Consider the following 12,100-nt stretch of genomic DNA (forward strand, 5'->3'; position numbering starts at 1 on the left):
AATTGAGTGTAGCTATTTGTTTTGTTGGAGTAAGGAGGTAAGTGATACGAAAATGTATAACTAAAGATATGACATCAATCCTTAATAGCATAACCAATTAAGTTTCAATTTTAAAAACCCTTAATAGGTATGTTATCCTAGATTAAATTAATTTTAACTTCTCTTTGCCTCGATTTCTCTATCTGTAAAACGGAGGTAATGATTGTACCTATCCTATAAGGTTATAAGAATTAAATAATATTTGTAAAGTATCTAGAATAGGTCCTAACAAACATAAGCAGTGTGTGTATTTTATCTACATAAAATTGTTAAACACTTATACAGTCCCTTGTTGTCCTGGAGGCCAAACTAATGAGGCCACTGGTCAGTTTTTGTGTCTCTTGCTCTAAGTACAACACCTGGTAATTGCTCAATTAAGTATCTGACAATCTGAGTTTTATCCAATTTACAAAAGCTTAAGGGCCTTTTCAGGATACTTAAGGAAAAAAAGGAATATGTACCTCTAAGTGTAATTTTTACTGGAAAACAGACCATATAATTAAAAAAAGGAAGAAGTAATGTTTATGTTTTCTCTCACTAGATCTGGCCTACTATATTCTCTTGAATACTCTCTTTGTATATGCCCAATAAAATTCATTTCCACATCACTGGCAAATATAAAAACATATTTACAAAATAAAAAGGCTTTTCTACCAGATGGTAGCATTTCTCTATAGAATTTTACCAAGAAAGACTTCAAAATGCTATGTTCTATTTCGTCAGAGGAAATACTCAAATGGTTAGAATTAATAGTTGAAATATCTCATGAGATAATGTTTAAAGATGTTGGCAAGCATGTGCCCAGCCTTTAAAAGCAAAAAAACAAAAAATACACATGTCATATTCCCAAGATTCTAGGCCTCTATTCTGATTCTGGAATCTCTTGGGAACGTAATAATAAAACATATATTATCTCCAACTACAGTTGTATTTGAAACTTTGCCTTTCTAAAATAAACTGGCCCAATGTTTCACAATTCCTTCTCTTAATTTAAAATCAAAATCAAAAAAAGAGTTTATGGTCAAGCTTAAAATAATTCTTTTGTACGATCTGGTAAAAGTTTATTGTGATAAAAACTAATTATGACTAATATAGCAAAAAAAAAATACATACTGCAAATCCAAATATGTGCCAAATTCTAAAAAATGACTTTATATACTGCATAAAATATGAGCTTTTAAAGAATGCTGACACATTAGGTTATAGGTACTTCCTAAACTCTACTTGGAGAGGCAAATTCTTTTAGGAAAGGTAGAATGAGATGCCACCTACTGTGAGGGGTCAGGAGACTTGGGAATGGGGAAAGAGGAGAAACAAACTGAGCTTTGCACTTTGATCTGCTTACTTAATAATCTACATAGCCACATTAAATATTTTACAAATCCTAATTAACAGAAAACACAGGACCTCAAAAGGCTAAGAAGCTTTCCTAAAATACACAGTAAACAACAGAGCCAGATTAGAGAAGGGTTTCTGCACTAAACAGTAAAAATTAGAGAGGATTCTGTACTACCATTTCCAAGATATAATACTGCACTCCTTCTAGAGTTACTGATAATAAGTTAAGGAGTGAACCTCCTAATAATATTTCCCCCATTGTCAGAGGGGGAAAAAAGACAAGAAGTATCAGGCCAGACACAAAGGCACAGTCCAATGACCTGACTAAGCTGCTCCCAGCTCACTGGGTAACCTTCCAGTTCTATTTTCAATTCCTCGGTGTCTTTCCCTCTACAATAGGGTGGCTTCAATACCTTCTTCCTCCTGCTATCTGGTCCAGAAAGATGTCAACATTGGGGTGTATATGACAATGCCCTCAGCCCCCCCCAAAAAGAAACAAAATAAAAGATCATTGCTAGTGTTATCTCACCCCTATAAGAAGATGAATTACTTACGCATTAGGCTGTAAATGTGCTTTTCTGCAACATGTTCCGTAAACAGCTTTATAAGGTCATCTTTTAAGTCTCTGTTAAGCTTGGTTTCGATGTAAAACTTATTCTGCAAAAGAAAGTAAATTCTTTTCCATGTACCAATTGGTGAAAATGATTAGTCTAATGAACTGAAGCACTGGATATTATTTTAGGAAACAATGCATAAAGCTATCAGTTAAAACAAAAACCCCAACATCAAACAACAAAAGTCCTGCCACTATTAGTTATGTCTTTCTGGCATGGGGTTGAAAGCATAAAAAGATGAAATGCTATGAACCATATACCTCCCAAAGAACACTGGAAGATACCTAACATTAACTAGACAGGGATGTACAGACACTGTGGAACCATACATGCCCTTTAACAACACTACATCATCATCTAAAGACAACACTGGAGAATACTAATGAAAGGTAGATACCCCATTTATCAGTGGTCTAGGCTGAAATCAGGCAGTGGGCATGCACTGGGTTGACTCTCCAACACACACTCAACTTCAATGATTAGTCTAAGTCACCCAGCTTATGGCATTCCCCGGGACCATCTTTGGTTCACAGGTAAATAACCAAGGTAGCCCAATCAGAAAGAGAGAAACCAAGGCTTGAGGGAAAAGTTTCTTACAGTCATAACCACGAGGAAGATGAAACTGAAGTTGCAGACAGCAAAAAGACAAAAAAGAACCTGAGTCCTCTGTTAACACTGTGGAACCACGGCTTTAACCCTGGAGACAGCCTTATGAGTATTTCTGAAGTTCTATTATAGGAGATAATACTTTTCCTTATTTACTTAAATCACTTTGAATCAGGTTTTCTGTTTCTTGCAGCCAAAAGCATCCTGACTAGAAATGACTGGCGAGTCAAAAGGTTAACTCAATGTATACTAGTGGAAAACAAAAAGAAATGTTAAGTTGCTCACTGATTCTCTCAATTCTTAACACAAGTTTTTCTTCTCTCTCTTTAAAAATTATAAAAATAAGATGCACATGGTTAAAAAAATAAAAGCATGCAAAAGAGTATGCAATAAAAAGAAATCTCCCACCACAGACACTCTGTCCCATTCCCAAAGGTACATGGGGAAAACTTTTGTATATTCTAAAATGTTCCTTGTATATATGCTTATTTCCCTAAAAAAGAAGAAAACATTTGCTAATTAAGAAACATTACACACTGCGTGGTACCTTCTATTTTTACCCAATGTTGTATCTTGGAAGATTTTTCTCTGAAAGAACATTATAGACAAGTCATTATTTTTAACTGTTTTTCTACTGTGTCTTCCATAAATTATTTAAGTAATGGGTCTCTACTGCTGCTAATAAAGATTTTCCCCTATGGTCTGCTATTAAAAATAATACTGCATAATTCTTACAAATACATATTTTCCTATACTTATGAGTCATTTGTATGATAAATTTCTAGAGGTACAATACTAAGTCAAACAGTTTGTGCATTTTTGTCTTTGAACAATGCCAGAGAGTATTCCAAAGAGGTTTGCCAGCTTCCATCTCCACCCAGAGTGAGAAGCCTGTCTCCTAGAGAGATTCACCAGAACTGATATCACCAAACCTTTTCAATTCCACTAACTGAAAGAGGTTTTAAAAAAAAAGTTATCTTAACTTGCTTTTCTTCAATTATGATGTTGGGCATATTTTCATGTTTATAGGCCTTTCATATTTTTTCCTGTGAACGATCTACTCACATCCTTTGTCCATTTTTCAACAGAAGAATCAAGTTATTGACCTTTTTCTAATTAATTCATGAAAACTGATTATTTATCAAGGAAAGCAAACCCTTACGGCTTGCAAATTTACTGTAATTTTTTCCCATCTATTTTTGGCTTACGGCATTTTGCTGCACAAAGGTTTTTAAATTTTTCATTACCATAGTGTAACATTTTCCTTCATGCCTTCTAGGTTTGGATCTTGTTTAGAAAGGCCTTTTTTCACTCCAAGACTGTGCATGTTTTCTTCTAGTTCGCTAACATTTCATTCTTTTATATTTATTCCTTTTAGAATTTATTATAAAGAATAAGGTAGTGATCAGACTCCCCATCCTCAGCTCCAAAATGATTATCAGTTGTCCTAACACCAGCTGTGGAATAATCTATGCATTCCTTACTGATTTGAAATGTCACGTTCTTTATTCAATTCTCACATTTACTCAATTTCTGGGCTCTGTTCCTTTGATGTATCTATCCCTGCCCCAATTATAAACACTGTTAATTACTGTAAACTTTTCATTCATTTTAATATCAGGTCGGGCTAGTCACCTCCTCTTATTAGTCTTTTATAGCAGTTTTCTTAGCCATGGGTTTTATTTTTTTCGACATGAATTTTATCACAAGAGATTAAGTTAACTGTCTGCCATATTTCATTTCTAAGAAATTATATTCTCCTTTGGAAGTAAATATCTAGTGAAAGTTTATTTTTTAATTAAATTAATAAAAATTTCAGCTATAAAACTACTTTCACAACTGAGACTTTTAAATTAAAATTTAGAGCAAAAGTTGATTTGGCTATATACTTTAAGTCTTTGAAGTAAATTAGGCATCTTTTTGTGACTTCATAGTTTATATAAGAATAAAAAATAACATATAATTGTTTAACTCCCAAAGGAAAATTTTCTACATTTATAGTGTTTTTCTCTTCTGGTATTTTGTCTTGTCAATACATAAGACCTTAATGCAGAGCATTTTAATGTGCCCTTCCTACTCTTTACTAAGTAACCAGAACCCATTAAATAGATATAGTATGAAAACTTCAGAAGTACTCAGGAGCTCTTATATTACCTCATGAAGTAACAGTGGACATTCAACTTTTTCTCCGGTACAATAATGTTAAGTTTCAATATTCTAAACAAAAACATACAATGTCTTTATTTGACTTCTCTTTCAACAAGAATCTTCTCTGGTAATTTAGGGTCTCAGACACTATTTTCTAGTTTAATGACTTCATTTCTTAAAATATTCATATAGACTTCTAACGAAGACACTAGTTTTGATAAATAATGCTAAAAACAATTTCTCTTCTGTTTCTGTAACTACAAAGGACATTTTGCTGCTTTTATAGCCCTAATAGGTTAACATTTCAAACTATTTTTCTTTAAATAATATACTTTTCCAACAAAGCAGTACCAAAGTTCAAAGAATTTCCATCTTCTGGACAATAAAAATAATTTATGTGACAAATTTGCACAAATAACTAAAAGGCAAATTAAAGCTCCTAATCTATATGAAAAGTTGTAGTTAAAATTCATTTTACAACCTAAGATCCCTTACTTGAATTTTGCTAGCTGGGAAGAGTAATCTGAGGTTCATTTTTTCTTAAATGATACAGACTTCTTAAACCCCAGGATCCCACCATAAAGTTTAAGAAAGCGACAATGGTACTACAGAAAAGTGTAAATGACTTTCTTGTCAAATTTAATCTAATTTTTTTTTAAAATTAGCTATTCACATTTTGACTCAAAATCCAAGTCATACTGTTAGATGTTTTTTATTACTAACCCACCTACTCAACAAGCTTACTGGTAAATGCCATTAAAATGGCAGACATGGAAGTAAATAAACCTATTCATCCACCCTTAACTCCCTTATCCACAAGTAGGCCCTATACTTCAGCTCCACTTCCATTCATGGTCTCCATTGAAAACTTTAAAACAGCAAGTATAAGGAGTTTGCCAGAATGAAAAGGAAATATTTGCTCTATCAATACAAGATACTTACCTAACATATACTCCTGATGAATAACCCATGAAAGGATTTCACCAAAATGATACAATGTGGCTACCTCCCAGGTAATATCATCAGTAATATTTTTGACTAGTTTCATGATTCATAAAGACATTCTGGCACTTAAACCAAAAGAAAAGCCTTTTTATCAATTTCTTTCAAGATAAGTCTTGGTAAAAGACAAGGCAAAACCCAGTTTCTTCTGCACTATATTAACTAGAAAACTCCTAATAACTTTTAAAATTGTTACCAGTACCTGAGGAATAAATAAGAGTAAATGAAAATTATGAAGTACTACTTGATCTCTGAAAAGTGCCTTCTAAATTAGAGGTAGAGGTAGTCTTTAAAATATGTATATAAGTAAATTGCATTTTATGGAGAATAAATCATCTTCAAGATTGGTATCCAGGACTGGCCGGTTATTTCAGTTGTTAGAGTACAGCCTTATAACACCAAGGTCATGGGTTCAGATCCCTATACCAGCCAGATGCCAAAAAAAAAAAAAAAAAGACTGACTGGTATCCACATACAGCAATCTATATGCTACAGAATGTAGGATCAACCTAAACATCCCATTCCCTAATGTAATAAAGAGGAGTTAGAATAATGATTTCTAAGAGCCCCTCTATTCATTAGGAACACTAACATTGAGACTGTACAACTGTGTATATATAAATGGTGGAAGAAGCTCATCAACAGTCTACAAATAACACTCATAGCCTAACTCTCCAAACAAAAGAGATTATCAGAATGGGAACAATATTTTATTGTTCCACTTTTTATGGAATGATTTAGTCAGCATTTACCATATATCACACTTCTATATAGACTGCCTTAACTCTCTTCTTTGAGTACAAGAAATCTAATATTTCTTTATTTTCTCAGGACCAAGTACAGTGCCTTCCACGTGGCAGAAATAAAATAAATACTCACTGAAAAACTGCTGGTTATTAATGCCTACTTGTCTATTCAGCAATTTTTACAGAATTTCAAAACAGAAAAAGGGACAATAATTAAATAATTCTTCTATGTCAACAACTACCAAACATTAGTAAAATAATTTAATTTCCATTTCTAACACAAAATATAGTTAAAGAAAAAAAGAACATGCTCAACTCTCTGCATCTATGTGTGCTCAGATCAATACACCTTGGTATTTGGAAAGGCAGAGACAGCTGTAACTTACCATATATATGAAAAGAGGCACAATGCTCTGCAATGCTCCCATATATTGTCCAAGAGCTATATTAAATCTTTCAATATAGAGATCTGGAGGGCTGCCCTGTGAGAAAGAACATAAATGTGATTATTCTGGGAAAACAAGGTAAAAGGTCTTGTACCACAATGTGAAATGCAAATAGACTTAGAAGAAATCCAAAATTCATACTGAGATTAACAATAATGAAAAGAAGGACACCTGTACCCTGAAGTTTAGTAAAGACTTCTACACTTGCTCCAAAATCTACTATATAAAACTGAGGTTTGGTTTAGCCATTTTTAAAAACTGTGTAACATTAACATGTTAATTAAAAGGCTCACACTCTTAATAAGTAAAAAGAGGTGCATTCCAAAAATTAAGATATCCCTGTAAAGGCCAGGCCTACCCCCCAAAATTAAATAAATGATATGATTTTAAAAGTACCACCAAATTATACAGACATTTTCTATAGGAACCAAACATTATTAGAGCCTGAAATGGGAGAGATGGGAGAAATTCAAGGAAGTGGTATAGGCTTAATATACTATTTGAATGGCTAATAAATTTTTATAATTACCTTAAGCATAGTAATATTGTGAGTTCTATGCTAACTTGGTTGTAAACTGCTCTTGCAGCTAACCAATTATAAACATCATTAGCTAGAAAGCAGGTCCATATACACCTGAAGCTTGGGAGGGTAGTAAAATATAATACATGCCCTGTATTTAACTCATTGTTTCAAAATACCAAGTCATAAAACCACAAAAAGAGAACACTTCCAGTTTTATTGTGTGTTAGGGACTGAATGTACATGTCCCTCCAGAATTCATATGTTGAAGCCCTAACCCCCAATGCAGCTGTGGAGTAAGGAAGTAATTGAGGCTATATAAAGTCGTAAGTGTGGAGCCCTGATTCCACAGGATTAATGTGCTTATAAGAAGAGACATCACAGCACTTTTTCTGCCCTCCCTCTAACCCTCCATCCCCCATGGCTCAGAGGAAAGGCTATGGGAGAACTGCAAGAGAAGGCCATTTACAAGCCAGGAAGAGAGCCCTCACCAGGAACCAAACCACCTTGATCTTGGACTTCCAGCCTCCAGAACTGTGAGAAACAAACTTCTGTAGTTTAAGCCACCCAGTCTGTGGTATTTTCTTCTGGCAGCTCAAGCTAAGACATTGTGTTTTACAAAAGTGCATCCACATACTACTATTTCATTTTATTCTCTAAAGCTAAAATAATTAAGTGCCATTTTAATAGTAAAGAAACACCTAAATGGGCCAGTAATTTGCTGAAAATTCGAGTGTTAGCAAATGATAGATCCAGGTCCTCCAACTAAGAATTCATTTCCCGGCCAGGGTGTTAGGATGGGCATGACACAAAACACCATGCAAACAAAACTGATTCTGTATGAGGTCTAATCTGTGGCAGTCTCATAACCTGACAAGCACAAAGTCTTACACGGAAAGTCTTGCTTTCAAACAAGGATATTAAAAAATGTCACACTAAAAGATTCTTAAATATTAAATACATGAAATTATAAAACCATTCAAGCTAAGCTGTTTTTAGAAATGACCAAATGTTCCAATACCACCATAAGATTCAAGTCATATTTTTTCCAGTTCTATAAAGAAGCTTCAAATATGTGTGGGGAACTTTCTTATTTCTCCTAATTCATCTTCCATTATCGATTACTTACATATTTGGTGCACAAGAGGTGCTTTATTTACTTTCTTGTTCTTACTCCCCCTAACTGCCTGCAAATTGAATGTTATTTCCATTTCACATATGAGGCGATTGGGGCTCAGAAATAGTCACTTAACTACAATTCCACAGCTAATAAGCACAAGAACTAAGACTCCAACCTTGGTCAATCTGAGTCCTCCTCTATTTAAATTCCCTTTTTGGCAATGGCACCCTGAAACCTTTTTAAAAAAAATTCAAACTTCTCAATTCAGGGCATTCTGTCTACCTCTCTGGTTTCATAGCCTGCTCCACCTCACACACAGCCCAGCACAGCACTGACATGGAACTTCTAGCAGTTCCCAAACAACATCAGTGTGCTGCTTCAGGCCTCCCTGGCTGTTCTTTCTAGCTAAGTAGTCTCTTTCCGCACCCCCATAACCAGGCTCACCCCAGCTAGCTGCTCCAAGTCATTCCTCAGGATTTGTCTCACGTCCTCAAAAATATCTGAGTTACATGGCCCTTCAATGGGGGCACCACACACTTACTTCTCCAACTGGGTGGTCTCTGCCACTAACTTCAAGCCCCAAGAGGGCAAGATCTGTGTCTTATCTATATATCTTTAGTGCTGACCACAGTGCCTAAATAAATGCACTTTTTGCCATGAGTCTTGTTTAAATATAAACTGAATCTAAATTTAATCTAGCTTTGTTTAAATCTAAATTACTATTTTAATATTTAACAAGGCTGTATGACATTAGGCAATTCATTTAACTCTCTCTATTTCAATTCCCATATATCTAAAATAGGGAATATACTTAATTGTGCTACTTCTAAGATTTGTTGAGAATCAAAGAAAATAATGTATAAGTGCTTTAAAAATATCAACTATTACACATACATATGCAACTACCAAGAGTAAATGAAACTCCTTTCTAAATTAACTATCCATTTGTCTAACACTTCAGAAAAATACATTAATATTTTTAAAAACATTCTTTATTAACTAAAGAACTTGAGGAAAATGGTTCAACATTACAGGCAAACTTTTAACTATGACAACAGAATCACATGTAATATCTTCACCTAAACTGCTTCAAAAAACTCTGAAAATGACATTTCAGCATTCAAAGAAATTTTAGAAGTATTATACAAAAAAAACCTTAAAAGCTATTAAATTAAAACGATTTTCCCATTTCATAAAAGGATACTTTATCTATCCAAAAGCTAAAAGTATGAACACTGATCAAAAGACACATTTAATAACAGACAGAATAAATAAAATTGAATTCCTTAATTATTCTCCTCAAGAATTCCCAAAGCCTCAAAAGTTATGAGTATTAATAACTACTTTTTGCATTGAATCAAATGTCAGAACACTTAGTTTTACTTCCATATTTCATGCAGCACTTATTCAAAACCTTTTAAATGACAGGACTATAAGTTATAACAATCTTCTAAAATAAACCCAATCACTTTACTAAAAATAAATGCAATTTTAAAAACCTAATCAAATTGTTCCTCCTTAAAACAAGTTTGGTATACTTTGCACCCCATTGGGGAACTTGTTACCTATTTTATTTACATTATTTCAATGTGATGGTATTTAACTTGGACAATAAAGTTTTTTTAGCCTTAAAATAAGCAAGCTTTGTTTTCTTCTCAAACAAAACAAGAAATAGCAAGCTACCAGAAAAATAATACTCTATTACTCAAAACTTGCTCCAACTCTTCATAACAGACCTGGATTCCCTAAAATCTGTAATAATAGCTGAATGGGAATGTTTTCATTTTATTTTACTTTTTGTGATGAGTAATGCATTCATCTGGTTTAAATTCAAATGACTCAAATGGGTTTAGAGTAAAGAGTTTACACCTTTCATTCCTTCCTCCCTAAACCAACCAACACTTAATTTTTTTATCTCCTCCTTCCAGAAGAATTTTACCCTCATACAAGAAAAAAAGTGTCCTTTTTTTTTTTGACACAAATGCTAAGGTATAATCACATTGATCTGCGCTTTCCTTGACAATATATCTTGGAGTCAGTTTTATCCTAGAGATTCTCAAAGATTTTGGTCTCTGGACCCCAAAAAGCTTTATTCATGTGGGCTATATCTATGACTAGTTACCATATTAGAAATTAAAACTGGGTTTTTAAAATATGTATTAATTCATTCTTAAATGACAATAAACTCATCACATCTTAACATATTTTTATTAAAAATAACTGTATTTCCCCAAAAAAATATTTAGTAAGAAGAGTGTAATTGTTTTTACATTTTTGCAAGTCTCTTTAGAGCCTCATTTAATAGAAGACAGCAGATTCTCATATCTGCTTCTGTACTGAATCATTTGAGATGTGTTGTTTTGGTTAAATGAAGAAAACAGCCTCACACAAATATGTAGTCGGAAAAGAAAGGTGTATTTTAATAGCCTTTTCAGATAATTGTTCACATTCTTCTCTGAAACTTGATGAGTAGTAGTTTCTTAAAAGTTAGTTGCAATATAAAATCTGAAACTGATTCAATGAATTTTTTGTACTCCATTACATCAAAACCCATTGGCCTATCTTCTGTGTTAAATGGATCTTTAACACACATCCTACAACATCACGCACTGGTCATTTGGGAAATACTGACTCACTGAGTTATGTAGATTTGCCAAATACTGACACATTTCACCATACAATATAAAAATTATATATTCACCTGTCAGTATCACCACCTACTTCATCAGAAAAGTCCTTTTTAAGAACTGGGAAGCTATCAAGGTCAAGGTGGTAGATACAAGTTTTCCAAAATTTTAAGGTTCACTTCAAAGCTCAAATTTTATTATTGGCAACAAATACTGCCATTTTCCTTGAAGTGACAGACTGACTTCACCAATATTTGAAAAAAATGTCTATCAAATACCAAAGTCTAAATAATCACAGTTTGTCAGTCACTCTTTTAAGTAAAAATGGTGGGGAAGCTAGTTCAGTTTTAAACTCATACAACCACACAAGGGCTTTTTCTAAAAACAACCACTGTACTTTGGTATGCAGCATTCCATTTCTTCACACAGAATATTTTTTAAAGTATACTCAAAGTCACATTTTTAAAAAATTAATAATTTTCACTGCTTCATCTAGGACATTCTTAAGTGAAATTGGCTTTTTTATTTTTTGCTTTTGAGTTCTACTGCAAGCATGTAGAAGCAAAGATTCATGTTAAGGCACCAGCAGTTTTACCACCATTGCTTTTGCACCACCAGAGCAAATGTCAGCATAATGAAAAGGGCAAATAGCACCTTAATAATATTAGAAAAATAGTTTTGATTTTATAGACCCCTGAAAGGGTTTCAGGGACCCTCAGAGGTCCTCAAACCACACACACTTTAAGAACATCTATTCTTGTAAGGATAATAATGCTTGAATTAGATCTCATATTCATAGCTTGTTGCTAATCTTTTGTTACCACAAACAATGGAGCAATGAATAACCTCATACAGATGTTATTTTGTGGACAGTAATTTCAAAGAAAAATTTTA

The 12,100-nt window shown here is 33.5% G+C and overlaps 1 protein-coding gene across 1 annotated transcript in view; it reads right to left on the reverse strand.

Annotated features, from left to right (window-relative positions):
• CACUL1 (CDK2 associated cullin domain 1) overlaps positions 1 to 12,100 on the reverse strand; it is a 67,830-nt gene that overhangs the window by 17,785 nt on the left and 37,945 nt on the right. The window contains exons 4-5 of the mRNA XM_063102489.1: positions 6,880 to 6,975; positions 1,932 to 2,034 (exon numbers count right to left, since the gene is read on the reverse strand). Coding sequence (XP_062958559.1) covers positions 1,932 to 2,034; positions 6,880 to 6,975 — 199 coding nt within the window. The remainder of the gene's footprint in view (positions 1 to 1,931; positions 2,035 to 6,879; positions 6,976 to 12,100) is intronic.

The sequence above is a fragment of the Cynocephalus volans genome, chromosome 7 (genome assembly GCF_027409185.1).
Source record: "Cynocephalus volans isolate mCynVol1 chromosome 7, mCynVol1.pri, whole genome shotgun sequence".
Lineage (NCBI taxonomy): Eukaryota > Metazoa > Chordata > Mammalia > Dermoptera > Cynocephalidae > Cynocephalus > Cynocephalus volans.